We start from the raw sequence: 25921 nt of genomic DNA, 5'->3' as shown, positions 1-25921 counted from the left end.
TGCAGCAACTTCCATTTTCATTACTGATATTTTGCGCCAGTTTCCCAGGAAGTGATGGTTTTGTTTTCTGTAGCACATAAGACGGAAACGCTGCTTTATTCGCAAATGTTTTATGGAAAATTCCAATTTTGCGCACAAGTTAAAATCGCAACTTTGGATGGAAACAGTCAAGTCAAGTCATCTTCATTTATATAGCGCTTTTCACAATACATATTGTTTCAAAGCAGCTTCACAGTGACAATAGGAAAATTAATTGACAGAGATTGTTTTGGATTTACAGCAGCGCTAAGAACAAAAAAATTATTATCGAGCTAAAGTTGGTTTTTGATTGAATCAATAATGCTATAGAAAAGCAATAAAAAAAAAATTTAGGAAGAGTGTTTTCAGCTTGTTTTTTATTTTTACATAAAAATATGGCATGCAGTTGCTTCAAACTATGGTATAAAGCTATTCAAAACATCATTCAATGTAACTGTGATTATCGCAATTAATAATCACAATTACAATTTCAAGGGAATAATTGACAATTATGATATTTGTCATAATTGTGCAGCCCTAGTAGGCAGTATATTCATATAATTTATTTGAAGTATTGTTTTTGTTTGTTTGTTTGCAACATATGCTAATACGAACATCTAAGAATTTGATTCTGAAATACATTTTGTGACATGTAAATACACTGCACTACAAACATGAAAATACACCATGCCATGCACAGTATATATGGCACTGCACTCCCATTTCATTATCATTATTATTGCTATGAAAGTTAATAATAAACTCATAACTTGATATGCTGTCCCACTTTACCAGTATCTCCCTGTTCCACTTTGACAATATGCCTTTGGTAAAATGGAGCAGATGAAAAAAAATCTTCTTTATGTATGGAAAATAAGGAAATCAGACAAGTTTAGAGCAACGTAAGAGTGAATAAATCATGCCATTTTTAATTTCTGGGTGAACTATTCCTTTAACAAAGTAATTACTTTATTATCTCACTCAAAGCAAATACAAGTTCTGAAAGGGTCAAAGGGTTTCATATGCAATAATCACATGCTATAAGAGAGGGTTAATGCATTCACATCAAACGGGCTGTAGCTTTGTCCAGTTTCTCTGTCTAAAGTTCCAGAAACCGCACATGATCATGAGATAAAGATTAGGAGCTGAGAAAACACACTTAATTGAGCGCACGGCATGTAGCCACTCGGCCAGACAAAGAAAGCCTTCTTATCGCTCGCCTCAAACGATCAGCTTCTCTCAACACAATGCTAATTAACATGAGCTCTAGATGCTGGTTGCTATAATTCTGAGTTGATTTCGACACAAGGTTCAACGGACTTAGGGCGGATCTGTAATCGGGCATTTAGATAAATTACACAAAACACACTGATCAAGAACTGTGATCTGATTGTACGTAAAATACCTCATAAAGATAAGCTACTGAGAACCTAAAGGAATGTGGTGATCAGGGAAAAACAAAAAAAAAAAAGACATGGCAGGGCTCTACGCTTACATTTCTTTTTAGGAGCACTTTATTAAATGTGTCATATTTTATGTCAAATTCATAAATGTATATTTATAAATTGAGTTAAGAATAAGTTAACAAATCAAAGAAATCACTATCAACAAAATTAATCTTTTCACTGCAGAGGTGACACAGAAGAACAAAAAGGTGGCATTTAGGTATGTTTACAGACAGTTTAATGAGAAGAAATACCAAAATGCTACTCTAAGAATGAAACTAAAACTGCCAGTATTGGGCGGCAAGTCACTGTCTTCACTGAATCATTCATTCAATTGATTCGTTCAAACGGCTGATTCATTCAGGAACAAAGCAAGCGACTGTCTTAATGAATGGATCGTTGAATCATTTACTCACTAGATTCGTTTAAAAATGCAGATCCATTCCAGGGCTAGAAATTAACTTTTTTACTTGGTAGCACTGGTGCTCCCAACTTCAAAAACATTAGGAACACCAGCAAAAATTCACTTGTCTGGAAAAAATAGGATTGTGTTGTAAATATAATTTATTCTAAAGCAATATTCTCATTAGTGTTCAATAAGCTTTGACATTTAAATCTGCATATTTGTGATATTTACCCTGAGGGCATTTTTTTTTTACCTTTATAAAAGGCTTTTTTCTCCTAATCTTATTAAATGTATGCTTCACATTTCATTTTAAATTCTTAAATTTGATCAATAAATTCAGTTAGAATAATAAGACACTATAGGGCTGTTACCAGTCAAATTAAATCATTTACACTAAAAAAAATTACAACTGCATTAAATAATGTTATGAGATTGTTTTATCTTATATGATCTATCTATCATATATATATATATATATATATATATCATTTTTTATTTATTTTTATATATTTTTTTTAATATACAAATAAGAAATGCTGGAAAGAATGATACTTCTAAACATAAAACTAAACCGCCAGTAGGTGGCGGCAGGTGACCGTCTTTATGAGGGAGTCATTGAGTCAATCATTCAAACGATTCATTCAAACAGATGATTCATTCAAGAACAAGGCAGTTGTTTATGAACGGGTCATTGAATCTTTGACTCAACCAAATCATTCGGTAATGAAAACATGATTGTGTTGTCATGAAATGCACTATGGTTCTGCTGTGATCTTTGTTTGAAACTATTTTTTCGCTGCTGAAACAGAACAAAAACTGTCAACATTGCATCTAAAATGTAAGTGATTTAATTTTAACTACTTTTAACAGTTTATTTAACTGTTGTATGAAATCAGTGTTACATTTTCAATCGTGATGTTTTAATTCAGCATATTCAGGAAAACTGTACTCTTGGTCGTGTAATGTTGCTTAACTGTATCATATGTTATAAATATAAAATATGTTATAAATAAAAAAATATGAAATAGAGCAAAATCTGACAACAGTGTTCCAAAAACGTATGTCATGTCACGTATTAACTTGAATTATTTATATCGTGTCTGTACTCTGTTGGTTATAATGAGAAGATTCGCAAGCTTGCATAACTCAGTGCTGAATAAACTCCAGTGTTTTGAGCGGGAGTGGAATTTAACTTAAACGCCTCTGATTGGCCACTGTGTTCAAGAAATCAACAGATATGACTTTGATTGGCTACATTGCCCAACGCTGCAAAAACACGTTCTCTCACAAGCTCTTGTACGTCTTCTTGCTGAAAAACGGCAGCGGAGCAGCACATTCACAATAGCAGCCTGTGATGCTGAAGAGATGCTTTTCTATGGCGAGGAACTTCCATGTTGGCTTTGTTTAGGCGGTGACAAGTCAATGTTTGGTGCCACTTTATAAAGGCAGCTAGTGCCAACCGCTACTCACGCACTTGAACACTGTTTTCTTTTTTCTGCTGATCTCCCGCACCCCACCTGCAGTACCTGTGCGCCCCAATCTATGAGAACCACTGCTTTAAACGTAAGCAGTTTGTCAACTGGAAAGACACTTAAACACATAGTAATGTCATGTAAAAGCTTACCAGAATTTGAGCGCATCCTTTCCTCTCGGGTCACTGAGGTGTTTCACACAGTGAAACGTGCACAGAAAACTCTCCAAGCACTGAAGACTGACCTGAAATCAGAGGAAAACAACAAACATTTCAGTAATGAAAGAGATTGCACTGATGAACTAGATTGTTTTGAGGAAGCACTCATGTTTGTAGCACAGGACGAGTGCAGGACTAGTTTAACACTATTGGTTAGGAGTTTGATCAAACATATATAACTTTGAACAATAGTAATCGCGCTGCTTGAATTGAGCAAGTGCCACAAAAATGGTCTTGCAAGGGAGCTTTGCAATATGAACCTTAGAAGTGCATCAAACACTTGTTTTAAATACAAACCCGATTCCAAAAAAGTTGGGACACTGTACAAATTGTGAATAAAAAAGGAATGCAATGATGTGGAAGTTTCAAATTTCAATATTTTATTCAGAATACAACATAGATGACATATCAAATGTTTAAACTGAGAAAATTTATCATTTTAAGGGAAAAATAAGTTGATTTTAAATTTCATGGCATCAACACATCTCAAAAAAGTTGGGACAAGACCATGTTTACCACTGTGTGGCATCCCCTCTTCTTTTTATAACAGCCTGCAAACGTCTGGGGACTGAGGAGACAAGTTGCTCAAGTTTAGGAATAGGAATGTTGTCCCATTCTTGTCTCATACAGGCTTCTAGCTGCTCAACTGTCTTAGTTCTTCTTTGTTGCATCTTCCTCTTTATGATGCGGCAAATGTTTTCTATGGGTGAAAGATCTGGACTGCAGGCTGGCCATTTCAGTACCCGGATCCTTCTTCTACGCAGCCATGATGTTGTAATTGATGCAGTATGTGGTCTGGCATTGTCATGTTGGAAAATGCAAGGTCTTCCCTGAAAGAGACGACGTCTGGATGGGAGCATATGTTGTTCTAGAACTTGGATATACCTTTCAGCATTGATGGTGCCTTTCCAGATGTGTAAGCTGCCCATGCCACACGCACTCATGCAACCCCATACCATCAGAGATGCAGGCTTCTGAACTGAGCACTGATAACAACTTGGGTTGTCCTTGTCCTATTTAGTCCGGATGACATGGCGTCCCAGTTTTCCAAAAAGAACTTCAAATTTTGATTCGTCTGACCACAGAACAGTTTTCCACTTTGCCACAGTCCATTTTAAATGAGCCTTGGTCCAGAGAAAACGCCTGTGCTTCTGGATCATGTTTAGATATGGCTTCTTTTTTGACCTATAGAGTTTTAGCCAGCAACGGCGAATGGCACGGTGGATTGTGTTCACCGACAATGTTTTCTGGAAGTTTTCCTGAGCCCATGTTGTGATTTCCATTACAGTAGCATTCCTGTATGTGATGCAGTGCCGTCTAAGGGCCTGAAGATCATGGGCATCCAGTATGGTTTTCCGGCCTTGACCCTTACGCACAGAGATTGTTCCAGATTCTCTGACTCTTTGGATGATATTATGCAATGTAGATGATGATAACTTCAAACTCTTTGCAATTTTTCTCTGAGAAACTCCTTTCTGATATTGCTCCACTATTTTTCGCCACAGCATTGGGGGAATTGGTGATCCTCTGCCCATCTTGACTTCTGAGAGACACTGCCACTCTGAGAGGCTCTTTTTATACCCAATCATGTTGCCAATTGACCTAATAAGTTGCAAATTGGTCCTTCAGCTGTTCCTTATCTGTACATTTAACTTTTCCAGCTTCTTATTGCTACCTGTCCCAACTTTTTTGGAATGTGTAGCTCTCATGAAATCCAAAATGAGCCAATATTTGGCATGACATTTCAAAATGTCTCACTTTCAACATTTGATATGTTATCTATATTCTATTGTGAATAAAATATAAGTTTATGAGATTTGTAAATTATTGCATTCCTTTTTTATTCACAATTTGTACAGTGTCCCAACTTTTTTGGAATCGGGTTTGTATGTCCTTTGTAGATATGTTCTACACAAATGTATGAAAATGAGACACACATTGTCTTTGGACAGTTTTTAAATCAATAAAGCCTTCCCCTCCATTCACTCGGCCAGTGAGCATGCAAAAAAATCCAAAGACGTCTCTGTTTCTCCTGCCAGCCTCCATTTACTGGAACAGACACAGAATAATCACATTACATGGAGCAACTTCCACTCACATGAGCGAGTGAGTAAGAGGCCAGACGCAGGGAAATATACTACAGCTGCTAGTGCAACTACATGACTGTGGCTGCATCTCAAATCATAGACTATCTGTCCTAAATGGATGAATCTCGCAAAATCTGTCAAGAACTTGTCAAGGGTTATTTTATAAATTATTTAAATTATAAAATACATATCAAAAATCACAGGCAGACACATTAATTAAACTCAAGGAATGTCTGATCCTCCCAGGATTTCCATCTGCAGACAGCCATCTGACCTTTTTAACTAGTAACCGTGGGGGTTAATGCCGTCACAGGCTCGACGGAAGCTTTGACTGATCCTCCAGCTGTCAGACTCCAAGCACACACGTCACAGAAGCTGCTGCAGCGAGAGTCAGTCGAGTGCCCTTCACTAATCCACAGCTTCTACAAAAGCGTTTGACATGGACAAAACCGGCTTCCAAAAATTTTTTAAAGAACAACAAGCGACAATAGCTGACTGACATGCTTTGCTCTCTTTAGGGTTAATCTTAAAAAAAATAAAAAAAATAAATAAAAATCAGGAACACAACCCAAAAATGAGAAAATGTGCATTAAAAAAAAAAAAAAGTATTTACCTCAGCAATTCTCAAGCAGTCTCAAATGTGCTGTTCTCTGCATTATTCAGGCGATTTTGTAATGGACATGATCAATCATAGATCAAAATTTCTGTAAAATCATGTTTTGAGTTTATGGCAGTGTCTCAATTTCCTTCCTTTTGCGGATTCCTACAGACTAGAGCAGTTTTAACAGCTCTGTACAAACAAATCACTTCCTAGTTTCAGTGTTCAGTCACCTCAAACAACCCCACAATATCATCTTCATCTAAAAAAGCTACATGACTGTGACTGTGTCTCAAATCACATACTACTTGAACTAAATGGATGAATGTCACGAAACTTGTCCAATATGGGTCAGGGTCATTAAAATAAAATAAAATAAAATAAAATAAAATAAAAATAAAATAAATGGATGAATCTCAAAAAAATCTGTCAAGAATTATGGTTTATATTTCAACCATAAATATATAATAAAAATAATAATAATAATAATCATAATTAGGGCTGTCACTAATGATTATTTTGGTAATCGAGTAATGGGTCAATTATTTTGTGGTAATAAAACTAGTCATTTTATGGGTCAGGGTCATAAAAAAATAAAATAAAATAAAATAAAATAATAAAATAAAATACTGGATGAATAAATGGATAAATAAAATAAATAGATGAATCTCAAAAAATCTGTCAATAACTTGTCACGGTTTATATTTCAACCATAAATATATAATGAATATAATAATAATAATAATAATAATAATAGTGGTATTAAAACTAGTCATTTTATGGGTCAGGGTCAATAAAATAAAATAAAATAATCTGTCAATTATTTTGTGGTAATACAAATAGAACTAAGTAAACAATAGCCTTTAAAATTACTTAAAATACATATATAATAACAATGAGGCAATAATATTTGGTTCAAATAAAGTATCATAAGCAAGTAATCATATGGTTTTATTGAACAACACTGTTAAAATATGTAATGTAATATACATAATAAAAACAATCAACTTATGTATGTTACGTATTATAACCAATGCCTTCAGAGGGCGTTAACAGCCTGGTGACTGTTGTTGTTACACGCCATGATTGTGGTTTAATATTGGCTAAACATTTAATTAAAATGTCCACTTAATCTGTAATATTTGGCCACTTCTTTACAATAGAAATGCTACAGCCACTGCAATTTCTTGAACAAGAATATGTGGACATCTAAACACGCAAACTCAGAGCGAGGGTTTAAACTTTTATTTTGAAATCGTGATAAAGAGTTTGCATATTTAGAAAGATATTGATGTATTCTCCTGTGTTGGCAGCAGTTTATAAATGATTTGCGTTACACATTACACTCCCAGATCAACGTTATAAGCAACCCAAACTCGCAGCATATGCAGAAATGGAGTTTGAGACGCTCCACGCATGTAAATGATAACAGTTCATGTGGAGCAGCATTTACGCACGTAACCTACACGCATTTGTAGAAAAACGGTTCCTTTAAAATCTCCTGAAATATCTCAAAATAGCGAGTCACGGCCCAGAAACATCATCCTATTTGAAAAGGTCAAACTCAATCAGCCCTAAAACACACTTTAGTCTCCATACAACTTGTTAGCAATATCAAAGGTTTCAAGGCAGGGTTATTGAAGGTCACAGAGGTCATGACCTTCTACAGGCTTCAGACACTCACCAGAGAATCAGGGTCCCACTATCTGAACATCAGATTGTAGATGATGGTAAGGGGCTCAATGGACAGCGAGGGGCTGGAAACACGGGACACAGGAGAGAAAGAGACTGATGGAATGAGACGAACAGAAGATGAAGATGATGATACACAGAGAGGAAAACAAATAATGAACAGAAGGACAGTGAAACAGGAAGGATAAGGAGGATGTAACTGTAAGTAGTTTGTAGATTTAGAAAGCGAATCCGATCAAGGTTCAATCTGACTGAACAAACAGGTTATGGTATACAAAGTTCTTCTGCGCACAGGGATCTTTCACTGGTAATGCTTTCATCTTTACTCATGGTTACTCTGTTCCACATACAGGTTCTTTCAACCAATCGCCTGAGCCATGAGTGTCATGTGACAAATCACTATGGAGAAGCAGGAAAATGATGTCAACACTGACAACAAAACACAAACAGTCTCAAACAGTTACAAGTCTATAGGTCTTACTTAAATCAAAACAATCACATGACCACATCACATTTAATTCACATTGAGCTGCTTTATATATATATTATATATAATTGAACTCAATCCATAACTTTACACAGTTATTGAACTGAACTGAATCAACACTGAACTGAGTTCTTTGCATCACTGAATCACTGAATCACTGAATCACTGAAACACTGAACAGAATTTAATTCTTTGCATCACTGAATCATTATTTTCCTGTTTATCCCTGTAAAGCTGCTTTGAAACTATCTGTATAGTATAAAACACTATAGAAATTAGGGCTGGTAAAAAAAATATCGATTTCTCGATTTTAATCGATTCTCATTTTTACGAACCGATATTGATTCTTAAATCCCAAGTCTGTTTTCAGTTGATGAATGAACAGAACATGTAGCGCGCCTCCCATCCAATAAATCGCAATAATCTTTGTGCTTTGTTACTTTTGATATGAAGCAAAGTCTCAGATTTCAAATGACGTCCATCTTATTATGAGATTCAAAAAAAAAGTACTGTTTTGGCGCTGTTTAATGTGACGTGACAGATCGCTTTAGCGCCTCAGTTAAAGAGAAGCGGCAGCACGGAGCGCATGTGAACATCCTCTCCTCCGCTTTAATACCAGTTACAGCGCGAAATAAACATGAATGAACATCTGAAGGTATGTTAAAATATACAGTACAACTTACCGAAATCCGTATCATGTCTTGTGTAATCGCTTACTCAGTGTTTCAACCTCGGAAAGACGTCAATAAAACAGCTTGTAAACAATGTCACATAACGTCACATTTACCTCAGAAAAACATATTCAGTGACCATAAACTCATTAGTCAGCTAGAAAAATGAACTCTAGAAAGCAGCATTCTGATAAATATAGATATGCACCATTACATATTCATTATAATGTTCTTCAATATTTAATGCATGTTTGAATAAATCAGTTATGACAGCCACGATTTAAATGTTTATATTTTTAAAAAAACCTAAAAAAAAACACAAAAAAAACAAATTGGAGTAGAAATATGATGCTAAACTTTATTTATTATAAAAAAAAAACATAATTGAGTGTAATTTAAGTGTTTGTATATAAATAAGTAAATTTTAACCTTCAATATTATAGTAAAGTAGTACCAACTGACTCCCATGTGTAGTTTACAGCATTAGTTGAGAGATTTTTTTTCCTCTAGAAAATTTGCCATGTACTGTAACTGATATACTACATCCAAAATAATCAATATCGAATTGAATCAAAATCGTTATCGAATCGAAAGCATGTGAATAGAAATCGAATCGTGAAAATTGTGTCAATACCCAGCCCTAATAGAAATAGGTGACATGACATTGCAGTGATCAAATTTGTTGTAAAAACTGTTGTTTTGCATTTTTATTTATTGGGTAAAAAATATATTTTTGGCAGTCTGATTGAATGAAATGTCAAATCAATTGATTTGTAGGATACTGCATTTCACCTATAGTAGGTCATATATGTATTACATGCATACAGAAAAGTCACATATGGTGCACAACATGTATACTACATACTGAAAAATAAATATGCTACAGTATTCTAAGCATAGCCTGTGACGGCAATAACTCAGACTCTGCTGTTCTTCTCCAGTCTTACTTACAGTCACAGTGTTTTCCAGGTCACAACATAATTTTCCAAAGTTCATGTGACCCAAGAGCTGGATTTCTCAATAAAAACACTGATCCAGTGTCACTGGATACTCAGAGGAAAAAACACTGTTTTACAGGAACAGGTTGTGTTTCCTGTCAGCTCTGTTTGTCACAAAGTCACACGAGTGAACTCCACCAAACATGAATAAAACAGCAGCGCTGATATCAGAGGATTACGATAATGTCAGTGATGACATTAATGGAAACACATTAGATTTTCACAAACACATTAGATTATATTAGATTCTCAAACAACTTTCTCAAGCATCAAAGCACAAAGATTCATTATGAATAATCAAATTTAATTACCGCATACACTTTATGCATATTGCCAGTAAAGTTGTATTTTGAAATAAAGCATGTCAATGGATCCAATTTGCTTCTGTTTGGGTTTGCAAAAACTAGGCAAAAATTGGGCATTAGTAAAACTAGTTTGCTGGTGACTTTTTCAGGAACTGCAACATAAAACATGGTTTTAAAGGATTAATTCACTTCAGAATTAAAATTTCCTGATAACTTACTTACCCCCATGTCATCCAAGACGTTTATGTCTTTCTTTCTTCAGTCGAAAAGAAATTTAGGTTTTTGAGGAAAACATTCCAGTATTTTTCTCCATATAGTGGACTTCACTGGGGTTCAATGGGTTGAAGGTCCAAATGTCAGTTTCAGTGCAGCTTCAAAGAGCTCTACATGATCCCAGACGAGGAATAAGGGTCTTATCTAGAGAAACCATCTGTCATTATCTTAAAAAAAAAAATGTATATACTTTTTAACCACAAATGCTCATCTTGCACTGCTCTGCGATGCTCCACGCATTACGTAATCATGTCGGAAAGGTTACACGTGACGTAGGTGGAAGTACCGCGGTAGGGCGAAAAACTCCATCTCATTTTCTCCTCCAACATCGTTGTTTTACCTTTTTTTGTAAAGGCGGTTTGATTTAGTCTTTGCACGTTCACTGGGTCAGTACTTCCGCCTACGTCACGCGTGACCTTTCTAACGTGATTAGAAAGAGCAGAGCAGTGCAAGATGAGCATTTGTGGTAAAAAAGTATATAATTTTTATTTTTTTTTAGAAAATAACCGATCGTTTCCCTAGATGAGACCCTTATTCCTCGTCTGGGATCGTGTGGAGCTCTTTGAAGCTGCACTGAAACTGACATTTGGACCTTCAACCCGTTGAACCCCAGTGAAGTCCACTATATGGAGAAAAATCCTGGAATGTTTTCCTCAAAAACCTTAATTTCTTTTCGACTGAAGAAAGAAAGACATAAACATCTTGGATGACATGGGGGTGAGTAAATCATCAGGAAATTATAATGAACTAATCCTTTAATCACTGTACAGATGATAATCCCACCACAACTAATGTAAGTGATATTTAAAACTATTCAAAACAAGTTAAATCAAACAAATAACAACATAATTTCAAACTCGAACACCTTCTAGCAACCTTTTTAATCAGTTGAGCATTTACTATTAAGTGAAATTAGGTAATTCAGCTTTATTTAGGATGCATACATTTTATTTTTCACCCCAGAACTGAAGGTCAGGCTATCCTGCAACCAGTGTTATTTTAGTATTATTTATATCCTATTATAGTATTTATTAATATTTAGAATTATCTTTTATTTTCATATTTTCATTTTAAGTAATTTTGCCATGTGCTTTTATATTTTTATTATCTTTTTAATATTTCTATTTATCTAATTTATCTATTTATCTATTTATCTAATGCATCTAATTTTCATACTTTATTTTATTTCAGCTTTACTTCAATTAATTGTTTTTCAATCGTTTTCAATAAAACACCACCTGTAACCAGTAATTTTCACATCTACGCTCCATTGCACATACTGCATTTGATATTCAAGAACGCAAAATCACATTTTTTAAGCACATTTGTTTATTTCTCAGCTCATTCTTTGGGTTTGAGTAATTTTAGCACTAGTTCATTATCAGTCGAGAGACTGCCGTGGATCATACGTTTTCTTGAGCCTGGGAGAAAAACTGAGCAGCATCTAATTAACGCGTTCTCACCCCATTTCCATAGCTCAGACACACATGCTGCACAGGAAGTCACACAGTTAGTGTAGGTACGGTTTAATTGAGTCGGTCGCAGAATACGTTCAGTGGGTTTGCAGAAGTGTCATTTTCCTTCTGCTACTGCAAAGAGGCCAAAAAGCAGTTCTCGTTTTTTGCTTGTAGTGTTTTGTACATTAACTCAGACTGTACCGATCTGATGTTGAGGGTTAGATCAAAAGAAACATTCCGCGTTACGTAATCAGATTACTTTTTCAAGTAACTAGTAAAGTAATGCATTACTTTTAAATTTACAACAAAATATCCGAGATACTATTTCAAATAAGTAAAGCAAGTTACTTTGTTTTCCCATTTATTGACTGACAGCTCTTCTGTCTGAGAAATCAAGAGCAATGTGCAGTGGTGTTGTGTATGCTGTGTAAACATGATGGTTATTGTAGTTCTAGACTAAATGTGAGCATGCATTTACTCATCTCACTTGCACAAAAACTGATTCAGTATTCCTCAATGAATAAAAACAGTGAAATGCAAACCAGCGCCCCAGACTGTGACCAAATGGTTGCATTTTGCAAACTTTTTTCCTGCTGGTGTGACTAAATTTTGATAGAGGTCACATTGGGCTGACCACCACGTTGCCCAACAGATAAGAGCTGCCATTTCTGTTGCATAGGAGAAGCGGTAAATGAAACAAAAGTAGAACGAAACCGCAATACGTGTTTGAGCTGCACAGCATGGACCAATAATAGACAGCGCTGTGCAAGCTCAGAACAGGTACTCACGGGCCAATCTCGATCATACAACACTGTTACTACACAGCGCTGGGAGATCCAATGAGAAAAGCGTTTGAATTCGCCGGAGAATTAATAAGAACACTGCAAAATCTAGTGAGAAGCATTCAAAATCTGGTGCAGAATTCTCTGTTAAAACCATATCAGATCAAACAGCGCTGATGTGGAGAAACATTGTGCCATGAACGAACAAGTTATAGCTTTTCAGTCCACAAATCACCAACATTCTCAAAGGATTTAATGTGTAAAGGCCCGTTCACACCAAGTGAATTATATAAGATAACTATAATGATAACTATATTTGCATCCACACCAACGAACGATAACGGTCTGTTTATTCTAAACTCACACGCTGTGGTTTCAAAGTGTGTACAACATGTTTTTGCTGTTCTTGTTGTATTTGTACTGCTTTGACCAGCAGTTGTCCTCAGCATGCTATGTTTCGAGTGAATAGCAAGTGTAATTGATCTAATCTAACAGTGAATTTAGCTGACGAAGTCAATATAGTGGAACAAAAACAATGCCTAGTCTTTTTCACTGCAACTTCAAAGGAAGCAAGACAATGTCATCGAAACTAGCGCTGGATATCTGAGGTAATTTTATGTTACACTGTTTGCTAGCCTGGCATATATCGTTATATATGTTTTCCATATATCTATTTTCTTTAAAGTATCCTTGAAAAAAGGGGGTTTGACTTGTCAAACAGTGGTGGCTTTTTCTGGACCTCTGCGATTAACTTCTCCGCAATGTCGTCTGCCATTTTAAATACTCGAGCCCTAAAATTATAATGGATTTCGATTGGCTGTCAGTGTTTTATTGTTCAATAGCTAAAAAAAAATATCTTTCTAAAAATGATACCAACAACATCGTTTCTCTATATCATTACCATTATAGCTGTGGTGTGGACAGTGCTATTCTTTTATATTTAGAATGATTTTTAGAACTTTATTGTTATCTTTATTAGTTATCATTTTTAGTGTGAACGGGCCTTAACGCTAATTGTAACCATGGTATTGTGGCGAAAATAAGATTAAATTGAGAATGAAATTCAAGCACTTTTCAAGGACTTTCAAGTGCTTCACTCAACTTTTTCCAGCACTTAAAAGCTCTAAATATTATCTAATTCAAATGTTATATTTAATGTGATGACCAAAACTTTATTTGTTCATTCTTTAAAGATTGTCTACAGAGACCCAGACATGACATGCAGGAAAAAAATAGTAGGCTAAATCGAGGGAACGGATTAGTAAATCGTGCGCACGATTTAATTTTTTTTCTTGCATGTCATGTGCGGGGCTCCGTAATTGTCAACATTTATAAAACTAAAAGTTTCAAGATGCAGGAAGACACTTGGTGGCAAACAAACACTTTTAGGCTATTTAAAATGAAAAACATATGAAATTACCACTATAACCAGTAGATGGCAGCAGAGGAGCACTTATTGGCTTATTAGACATTTCCACTCCCTAATATATACTTTTTCACACGTTTTTCCACACACTTTTGAATTTATATTTAGACATTATGAAATTACTATTATAAAATAAAATATGAAAAGTCACAAAGTGTCATGAAAAACAACTTTTCTTCAAACTGCGACTGAATTACACAGACAGCAAGTAAAGAGCGCTCCTTTTATAATCACTGAAACTGTCAGTCATTTCAGTATGATACTAAATAAGAGTAGAATATTTACATTTTCCCCTATAAAAATTAGGGTTTTTTCATGTTACTGTTGTTAATAAGAGTTAATTTTATCTGCATTTCAACTGTTAACTGTTAAATGTGCATTCCCAAGAAATAAACGTAATATTACTAGTAACTACACTTACTAATTCAAAACAATAGTAATGCTATGATTAAATTACTTTAATGTTAAAAATCTCCCCCACCCCAGTACAGTATTCAGTGATCTGTAAAGTTGGCTAAATTGTCCTTTTGAAGGGGATCTACTTCTCAAGGTCGATACATTTCTAAATCCAGTTCATTTGTGCCGCGTGATGGTGACAGCTAGTTTGCCGTATGACCTCGTTCCAACAGAATATGACCGTTGTGTAATGTTTTTTCCGGTCATAATTGTGACTGATCTAATTTGGTCTTTGCTTTTACGATGAGCTTCATGAGGAGAATTTTGAGTTCTACATTACTCCAGGAACCAGGATGGTAAAATGCAGAAGTAAGAACAACTCAGATGCCTGTCTAACAGACAAGTACATGCACGTTTACATGGAAGGGTTGAGGGTACAGTATAAACAGTGTGGCACAGCGTATTGCAATCGGTTCTTCTGAGTCTGACCACAAGTGAGGTTATGTGACATTACCTTATATAGCAATCTTGTAATGGCCAAATATATTTGCAACTATACATTAAAATAAAGTGAACTCGAATTTGTGTTCAAAAACCTGCTGATGATGTAGACATTTGAATTGACCTGAGTTCATTTGGAGTGTAGAAACTAATCAAGTTACCAGCAAAGGCCGCTGAAGCTGGACACACAGAAAAAAAAAAACTTATATTATATAAAATCTTCCACAGCAATGCCAGCAGAACCATTTTTTCTTAGTGTAAAGAACATTTTAAAAACCTAAAGAACCTTTATTCCATTATTAAAGGCACACTATGAACATTTTGCCGCTAGAGGTCACTTATTCAAAACAAAGGTGTAGCTTGATACCTTGATTTCGTGGAATCATGGGAGGTGTTCACATCTACAGCCTGTGGAAAAGAATTCGACGAGATTCGGGCAGAAATCATGTTCATGGATGAGCTACTGTATTAAAGATTTATTAACATCACTGTAGTATGAAGCAGGGTGTGGAGCAGAACGAGGCCGCTGGAGCGATTGCTGATGTGAGACGAGTGCGACACACGGCTCGAGAGCAGCAGGACTTTTATTATGACACAGTCGCCGCTTCCGCTTCATTCAGGTCAAGCGTATGTGTGGTAACACAGCACTGTTTTATCATGTTAGATACATTTGTGTGTTGAAAGTTGTTATAACGGTACTCTGCGTTCGCTCGGCGGCTACTTTGAGACACTTGTTGCACACTGCAGTAAGCTAGATCGATATTAGGCATGGTAAAACATGGTACTCACGGTAAATCAAGAAAACGAGATTTAAACAATAAGACTTACTGTGTTGAGCTATGTAACATGATTAGTTTTCTGTCGATGTATGTATCCAAACAGTTGCTCACCTGTCTAATAAAACACATCATATATTAAAGCGTCTTTGGTGTTTCCATGGTTTCTACAAAATAAAACCAAGGGTAACGCGCGTATGATGTCATTAATAGGAGACGCACAGACATGGCCCGTGTCCTGGTTAAAATTGCTTATTTCTCCAGATTTAAACATTCTTGGAAACATTTGGAATAATGCAAGTACATAAGTCAACAAAATATAACATTGATCTAGTGTTTTTTTGGACATTTTAATCCAAAAATTGTACATATTGTGCCTTTAAGCGCAATGGAAAGGTTTCATGGACGTTATAGTTTCTTCATGGAACCATCAATACCAATAAAGAACACTATTTTATAAGAGTATATAATAGTGGTTAAACGGATCGTTGTTGATCCGTGATCCGTACGGACCAAGCCCTACGGTTCGGGACGCATGTGATTCGCGGATCAGTTGCAAGTTTAACTGCAATAGAGTGAAAGGTTATCATTTGCACGTGTTTTGTCTTGCTAGTTTACACATTAAATAGATATAAAACCATTCCAGCGCTAGAAGAGGCAAAAGAGATTTAATTCGGTATTGCACGCCACGCTGTTATCGGTGCACACAGACACACATACATACAAGGCTCGCGCGCACACAGAGAGAGAGGCACGCTTCAGATAGCTTGCAAACTCCAAATTGATTTCTCTTTTGCGTCCTCAATGCACTTGGACGGACACGCATTATGTCAGTCAAAATACCCCTCTCGGCAAGTATTCTCTTAAACACATTCGGTTATGTCTTAAGTGAACGAGGTGAGAATTTGGATGTGTATCTATCAGATGTGTGCATGCATGGGGTCTTACTCTTAAAGTGACAGCAACCTATAAATACCAGCTGTTGTCTGTTATGTAAATCAAACAACAAAACACAGCTTTAACAAAGATTAATCTATATTACATTTATACAGTGAACAGTGTCATTTTACATTTAATTATAACATTTCTGTACACAAAAATTAATACTACAGTTAGACCTTATATTTATTTGTAACTTTATGTTGTATTCATCTATTCTTGTAATTAGCGTACAGTATTTGTTCTTTTTACAGTCTGTTCACTTGCCTTTAATAATGTATTAGTTAAGCTAGTAGTTTCTGCTGTGGTATCAGAGTAGTTAAAGTGGGCTAAGTAATAAATGCAAAGTTACCCCCCACCCCCAAATTTATTTATTTTTTTTTGTGCTGATCCGAAAAATGATCCGATAATAACCGTGATATGATCCGAACCGTGAGTTTTGTGATCCGTTGAACCACTAGTATATAAGGTAAACATTGAGCCACCAACAAGCAACGGACTTTTCTAGACAGCTAGTTGACTAGTAAAAATGAGTAATCGTACAACAGTTGCAACGTGCATCTATTACATCACAACCAGTAAGACAGCAGTAGAAACGTGACTCACCAGAGAGAGATTAATTATTCAAGCATTGAGTCAATTAACTAGTCCACTAAGCAAAATGTGCTATCTGGCAGTAAGGGTGGCGTCGGCGTAGAGGATAGACGTTTAGAGTTTACAAAAGCAGAAACACAGTGACCAAAATGATTGCCTAAATGTGATTTAGAAATGCCTGTGGCAGATTTCTGAAGCACTTTTAAGAATGCACTCACATATTTAGCTCTGCAGATGTTTGATTTAAAACATGAGCAGAGCAATACAGCTGCATCAGAGATGCACTACCAGGTTGAGAAAAACTGAATTTATGATTCTCTCAAGTCACAGCCTTAAAACCTTTGGCGCTGTGTCTGAACATTTGACCGGTGCTGTTTCAGAGAAACAGCTGATGAGATCGATCAGTTGATGCAAATATTAAGAACTCATGTTTCTGATTAACTCTGATGAACCGAGATGCTGGTGGAGATTCCCTGCCGGTCACACCACAGGACATGTGAACTTCCCAAAAGTCATGTTAACAAATGTTACCAAATTAAAAGATTTAAAGTATTGGTCAGTCAGAATATCAGATTATCCCTGTAATCTCCACCCATTCATTCCAATCTGGATCATTTTGTGTGTCCTAAAATCACTTTTTGCAACAACATAAGGGTGACAGGGCTCCAGACTGTGACTAAATGGTAGCATTTTGCGACCTTTTTTTTTTTTTTGCTAGTGCGACTAAATTTTGTTAGAGGCCGCATTGGTGCGACCACCACAATGCACAACTGACAAGAGCTGCCATTTCTGTTTCATATGAAAAACATCAAACGGCAAACTAAACAAAACGAAACAACGCTACTCGTTTGAGCTGTGTAATGCGGACCGTTTATCAGCATTAAGCAATAATAGACAACAAACCGAGAGCTCAGCCCATGCCGATCTTGATCACGTGACACTGCTTACTACACACCGCTGGGAGATCCAGTGAGAAACTGCTTGAATTCGCTGTAAAATTAATAACATCACTGCGAGATCTAGTGGGAAGCATTCAAATTAGTCATTTCAGCGCTGAATTCTCTGCTTTAGACCACAGATATCAGATCAAATAGCACTGACGTGGAAACCAGGAGAAACACTGTGCCAGGAACGAACAAGTTAAGGCTCCCAGTCCACAAATCACCATGGATTTAATGTAGTAACGCTTACTGAAACCATAGTATTGTGGCAGAAATACTTGAATGCTTTTACATTATTAATTTTAGGGTTTATGCAAACTTTTGAGAGTGAAATTCAAGCACTTTAAGGACTTCACACTTTTTCCAGCAGTTAAAAGCTCTAAATATTATCCAATTTTTTTTTATTTTATTTTTTATGTGATTTGTAAAACTAAAAGTTTAAAGATGAAGGAAAACTACACTTATAAGCAAACAAAAACTTCTTCAGACTGTGACTGAATTACACAAAGCAAGTAAAGAGTGCTCCTTTTATGATCACTGAAGCTGTCGGTCAGTTCAGTATTAGTCTCGCGTAGCCAGACCTTCAGACTGACGGCAGAAGGTCTGGACTCCATCTCAGCTTTCATTGGCCAAGGACCGCCCAAGAGGACGTTTGACTGACATGTAACGCAACCAATCACAGTTTGTTTTGTTCCACGTCATGTTTAGGGGCGTGAAAAAGTCAATGTCCCTGCAATAACAGACCGACATGCATCTATAAATTATTAATTAAAGAGCGTTGTGCAAGTTTACTGCAACAATGGAACCGCGAACTTCACATACTTTCGAAAATCCAGCGTTTATTTGATCCTGGTAAGTGCTTGTAAACACGACAGCATTCGGTTGTGTCTAGAAGGGATACAGCTACGGCCGGAAGTGATGCAAAATCTCAGGATAAATAACAGTAAATTAAATTTGCTACTTATCAAATTGTGTCTTATTAACATCTACACCTACCCCCAACCCTAAACCTACCCTTACAATACATACAGTTATTAAATAAAATAAATAAATATTAAATGACGCAATATTGATGTGCGCATGTCCAGTGGCCGTAGCTGTATCCCTTCCAGTCTTTACCCCCGGACATCCTTAGGGCCCTATGATTTCCGCGATGCAGAAAAAAAGGATGGAATCGCGGAATCCAGTCATAAACACGGAATTTAGTATATAACGCGGAATGTCACGAAATTTGTCAAATTTTTAATGACTGAATGAATAAAAAGAAGGTCAGTACACAGTACAATAGCGATATAGACTAGTGTCCGTGAATATTAAACCGCAAATAGACTATTTAAATATGAATCCTGCATATCTGTGTGAAATGAATTAAGTGCGGTTTCATTTGAAAAACTATCGTCATAAATACAGAGAAACTCAAAGCTCTCAGCAACCCGTCAAAATAAAAGTTCGATTTAACTTGACAGAAACATATTAGTGTTGTACAGTAGAATTTAGATAAATTAATTTAATAATAAATGATTAAAACTATATTTTTAAGGAATAATCTCAGTTTTTCATTCATGTTTTAATTTTAACAGTAAAGCTCTGTTGTGCAGCACATTGTTTGACAAAAAAAAAAGTTTAATTTCAGATTAAAAGATAAATTAAATGGTATGCGTTCATTTGATTATAAATAAATTATAAATAATGATTATAAATAAATTTTGTTGTTTTTAAGAATTCAATTAATTAGACATGCTTTTTGATTATTAAAATGTAATTAAAACCATTAAAATGGAATCCAGAAAAGTTAAAACAGAAAACAGAATTTGGTAAAAAATAAAACAGAATTTAAGGGGAAAGAATAAAACAATATCATAGGGCCTAAAAAAATGTTAATTTTTTGTTAAACTTTTAATAAATTGTTGGTAAATTGGACAAGATTCATTATTTCAATTAATTAGACATGCTTTTTGATTACTAAAATTTAATTTAACCATTAAAATGGAGTCCAAAAAAAAAAAAAACCTATCAGATGACGACTTCGAAACTCCTGAAGTGTTTCCAGTTAAGTGTGCCATATGCATCAGACGTTCAGCCAAACGTTTGTCTGAGGCTGAGATTAGTTAAGTATGGTACATTTAATAAAAGTAGAATATTTACATTTTTCCTATAAAAATGTTTTTGCATGTTACTGTTGTCAATAAAAGTTAATTTTATCTACATCTAAATTCAAGCTCAGTACTTTACTGTTAAATTTCCAATAAATAAACGTAATATGATTAGTAACTGCACTTATAATTAAAAATTATTAAATTACTTTTATGATTAAAAAAAAGAAAAAACATCGCCATCAAATCAGGTGTTGGTTTCTTCTGTAGCACTTAGCGCCACTGCTCTCAAATGTTAGTCTGGAGTCCTGAACTTTCATTTTTGGTTGAACCGTTTAAAACTCAACGGGAAGAACGTATCTTGATTTCATTTGTTACGACTGATGGACAGACCTCACAGGGAAACCTGATTAAACTACCAGAGACTTCTCAATCACAGCTCGACAAACTCAGCAACTGCATCTGCGCTTGCTACAAGAGAATACAACTATCTCAAGTAATCACAACTTCTATTTCATCAGGAACATTAGATGTTCACATGAAACCGTTGCACCACCACAAATGAGAATGAAACATTTTAAATGACTAACTTACCCACAATCAATCAATTCAGTGTGTAGAGAACAAATCTGAAAAAAACTCTCCTGAAGTGTAAAAACTAATCACTACTAGACACGAAAAGCAACAAGAAGTGAGACCGGCAAGCATCCTGTCAGTGAACAACATCCCCTTATCAAATCTGATCTTAAAAACATCTCACGCAAACCTTAAATGATTTAAAGAAAAACTGAAATGTTGTCTCTTTATCGTTCTTGGTGTGATCAAGCCTTTAGATGTGAACTATGTTGAGTGTGCAGTGAAGATGTGGTTGGTAAAATGTTTGGGTTAAACTGAACGCTGAAGTTCATCCGTTAACTGGATGTGTTACTCTAACCACACGCTATCCCATTGCCCTACTGGCTATCCCAGACTAAAATGCATGTTTTCACACAACTGGGAGAAAAAAAGTCAGAATTGTGAGATTAAAAAGTCGCAATTATCTTTTACATTTTTTTTTTCCCCCCGTGGTGGAAACTAGCTTCCATAAGAGAGACACAGTTTTCACACAATGTTTACTAGTCGTACGGCGTCAGCGTTTAGCCTTGACAAGAACTGTCATCTGGTGAAACCATACAGCAGGAAACTGAAGTGTAAAGAGCACAACCACAAACACACGTAAACAGAAACACACCCACACGCTTACATCAATATCAATACAAGAAGACCCTGTACAGTGGCCTACAGCCTGATGAAGCACAAAAAGTGTTGGGCAGGACTATCTGTTTGTCTGACTAACGGTAGATTGCAGAAATTACACACTTTAAACCTCAAACTAGTTCTTAAGAATACAGACTTTATCTGGCAGGCTCTATCACTGACCAATAACCAAAAACCACCATCAGAACATAACTCATCCTCGGATGCCTCATGTTGAAGTTCAGGGTTCAGTAAGGAAACACCGCCACAGTTCAATCTCAAAAAGCTAAATAAGCCAGTTAACACAAAGTGCATTAGGCCAACAGGCTTTTAACCACTTAATCTACTCCACCCAAACACCCAGAGGGGTTTTGACGGGTCAATATGGCCGCGTTTTAGAATGCAAAACGAATTATATAAAAGCAGTCTAAATGCACTGATGTCACTCAGACTGTCTAGTCTGATCATTGCTTGGGCATCTTATGATAAAAACCACACAAATTCACAGCCAGACTAGCAAAGTACAAGGAGAATCAAACCAACAGTCAACATAATCTGATATAGGCCTGGCCGTCGCTCCATGACAGCTGCTGTCAACAGATACGCATACGGCAAATATGATTAAGAAGGATATCTCTGCAAGTATTGGAAGTTATTATGGAAGTATTTATATCTACATGTTTTCTGCAAATTGTTTCTTGCTGTGTGATGTTAAAAAGCTTATGACGGCACCAACAAATATACACCAAACCATTGTAGTACCATGGGTTTTTTCACTCTCTTGTAAGTTTCTTTGGATAAAAGCTTCTGCTTTTGACTTGTCCATAGACAGCAATATAATCAACACTTTCAAGGTCCAGAAAGGTACTAAAGACATCGTTAAAACAGTCGACGTGACTGCAGTGGTTCAACATTAATTTTATGAAGTGACGAAAATACTTTTTGTGCACAAAAATAACGACTTTATTCAACAATCTCTTCTGTCCCCTGTCATTATCCTTACGCAGGTGATGCAGTAAGCACAGTGAAGGCTTTCGTGTTTACGTCCGAATGCCGGCTCGGTACTAGCCAATCAGCTTTGATCATGTGAGCAGCACGACGCATGCGTGTGATGCTGACGCAGGAGCCGGCCAATAATGAGTCGCCATTCTGACGTAGAACCTGGAAACGCTGAACGTAAACAACGTATGAGAATGACACAGAAGAAAAGATATTGTTGAATAAAGTCGTTATTTTAGTCGACAGTTTTAACGATGTCTTTAGTACCTTTCTGGACCTTGAAAGTGTTAATTATATTGCTGTCTATGGACGAGTCATATACCTCTCGGATTTCATCAAAAATATCTTAATTTGCGTTCCGAAGATGAACGAAGGTTTTACGGGTGTGGAACGACATGAGGGTGAGTACTTAAAGGGTTAGTTCACCCAAAAATGAAAATTCTGTCATATATTACTCACGCTCATGCCGTTCTACACCCGTAAGACCTTCATTAATCTTCGGAACGCAAATTGAGATATTTTTGTTTAAATCCGATGGCTCCGTGAGGCCTACATAGGGAGTAATGACATTTCCTCTCTCAAGATCCATAAAAGTACTAAAAACGTATTTAAATCAGTTCATGTGAGTACAGTGGTTCAATATTAATATTATAATGCGACGAGAATATTTTTGGTGCGCCAAAAAAAACAAAATAACGAATTATTTAGTGATGGCCGATTTCAAAACACTGCTTCAGGAAGCTTCGGAGCATAATGAATCAAAATTTTTTTTTAGAATAATTCAAATAAATAGTACTATAGTTAGTTTAAATGATGTTTGTGGCATCTAAAGTGTGATAACGATAACTATAATGATAGCGATAAAGTTATAAAAATAATTCAAAATATAAAAGAATATCAGAGTCCACACCACAACTATAACGATAATGGCACAGAGAAACAATATCGTTGGAACCCCGTCAGAGTAGGGCTGGACGGTATATCGAGTTCTTACGATATATCGTACGGTATGGAACGAGGCAGTACCATCATAGTCCTTCTTTAAAATGGATAGATGGTCGCTTTCCAAAAAAAAAAAAAAAACTAATTCAAGTATAAAAAATTCCACTGGAAATTTGTCTAGTGCTTTCACATCTCTGTTTAAACTTCAATGCTTTTTTCCCAGCTTTCCAGCAAATCTTTTACAAGCCCACATACAAAGTTTATCATGAACACCGTTCCTCGTCTACTTAGTAACTAGCGCTTACCTGCAGATCTGCGCCCTGTGCACGGCAGTCCATGTAGTTCTCCCAGGCCTGGGACAGATCAGCCAGGTGTGAGCTGGCCATGTCCAGCTGACCGACTCCGGCTCCGGTTCATCCACAGCAGCTGACAGAAGCTTAAAATCCAGCGGTTAAATTTGAACTGCATGCGCGGGAACGCCGCATCATTTCATTAGGGTTCCCTCCGGATTAAGAGATGTAAAGTCCGTTAAATCCGTTACTGCCTACAGAGATGAAATACAACTTTTGAATGTGCGGCTGGCGCGAATTGGGCTCTGCACTGCACCATTCATCTGCAAATTACAGTTGGCAAAAGTATTCCTGTCAGTTTATTCCATCTAGCTGACAGTTGCTGTCAAGTTACAGTGCAAGCAGACCAATTAAGCAGTAATATTAGTGCACTGCTTCCCGTTGAATACAAGTTGAGACTTATATTAGCTTCGGTGTCAACATTAGCGTGAATTAACCAGTAAAAAATGAACAACTAAAGATTCCATGGTTCGTTCCTGCAGACAGGAACTCACGTTTGCGTGTATCTGAATCATTTCACGCATCAACAGACGCAGAATATCCCGCAGCACAGCTTAGGCTAACACTCATTGATTTACTTCTGTCTAATATGAGGTTGCACAATGCCAACCAGCCATTTTAATCACTGTAGACATGTTGTTAATCTAAACGTAACGGTTAAGACATGTACAGTTAAATATAATTACAATTTACGTACCTCTTCTCCGGTCTTCCTTCTAACATATACACAAGCAATTTAGAAGACAAAAAATGACATGCAAAACAGTACAGGAAATAACGCCCACAAAACAGAATCCTAAGTAGTCATTGGTTGAATAGACGCTATTCTCCTGTCAATCAAATCCGCGGCCTCTGCGGACGCTCCCTCTCACCAGTCATTCTGATGACGCCAATCGTGTCCCCCCTGTAAGGGCGGGGCTTAGGTGCTTACGCTCTTGTTCCCGCTGTGGGCGGGGCTGACGTGATGACGCCACTGCGCAGCGGCCCCGGGAGCTCCAGTCACAGTAAAGAATAATGTTCGTTTTTATTTTCCTCTTTATTGTGGGAATAAGAGGATGTTTGCGGGACTGTTTTTAAAGCCCGAAGCAGTAAATTATATTTAAACGGATTTTAAGTCTGATCTCTGATCAGATTTGAGGCCACTGTTCCATGACTGTTCACCATTCTTTTGTACAGATTCATTCATTATTTAAGTGCTTTTTTGTTTTTTAATTTATTTATTTATTCATGCTTGAACAACAATTACAAAATAGAAACAGAAAAAAATGCCAGGGTTAAAGATACAAAAATATAAAATACAATATCAGCCAAATGATGAAGTAAATAAAAACAAAACTAAATAAACCAAATAAACAATAAAAGGTTTTGATATTTCACAAAATTTTAACAGCTTTTTTGTTTGTACTGTCCTTAATAGAAACCATATAATTTTCTAATTCTTTCAATACTACAGAAAAAAGAGGTTTCTGATTATTAAATTATTATTTAAGTGTCTTCTTCATGCATTAAACGTCAAAGTACTACCATAAATTACTCATATTTCATCCTGATCTAACTAATATTCAATAGCACATCAATCGTATTCATATTTTATTCTTGTTTATTATTGTTGCATTTCTGATTGTTTAAAAATTAAGTTTGTTTCAACTTTTAGCAATTATTAGAATTTTCCCTTATATTATAAAACACATTTTAACTATCCATAACATATTATGCATGTATTTAATCATATGTTTGTACAAATTTAAATGCATCACTATTAATTTTTCCATCTCAAAATGTTTTTATTTATCAGACTTTACATTATTAATTCCATGAT

General features: G+C 36.0%; 1 protein-coding gene across 4 annotated transcripts in view; it reads right to left on the bottom strand.

The window, feature by feature from the left end:
* lyst (lysosomal trafficking regulator) overlaps nt 1-24933 on the bottom strand; it is a 94161-nt gene extending 69228 nt beyond the window's left edge. For 2 of the 4 annotated variants that reach the window (XM_051918046.1, XM_051918047.1), the window contains exons 1-3: nt 24800-24933; nt 24058-24296; nt 3494-3585 (exon numbers count right to left, since the gene is read on the bottom strand). In XM_051918046.1, the coding sequence (XP_051774006.1) occupies nt 3494-3585; nt 24058-24138 (173 nt within the window). In that variant the 5' untranslated portion in view covers nt 24139-24296; nt 24800-24933. Of the gene's footprint in view, nt 1-3493; nt 3586-7928; nt 8002-21169; nt 21227-24057; nt 24297-24799 lie in introns of those variants that run through there. The other 2 variants (XM_051918048.1, XM_051918049.1) reach the window with 2 other exon arrangements.
* Between the last annotated feature and the right edge of the window lie 988 nt (nt 24934-25921).

Source organism: Ctenopharyngodon idella, chromosome 13 (genome assembly GCF_019924925.1).
Source record: "Ctenopharyngodon idella isolate HZGC_01 chromosome 13, HZGC01, whole genome shotgun sequence".
In the NCBI taxonomy this organism is placed as follows: Eukaryota; Metazoa; Chordata; class Actinopteri; order Cypriniformes; family Xenocyprididae; genus Ctenopharyngodon; species Ctenopharyngodon idella.
This window is presented reverse-complemented; position numbering and strand designations above follow the sequence as displayed.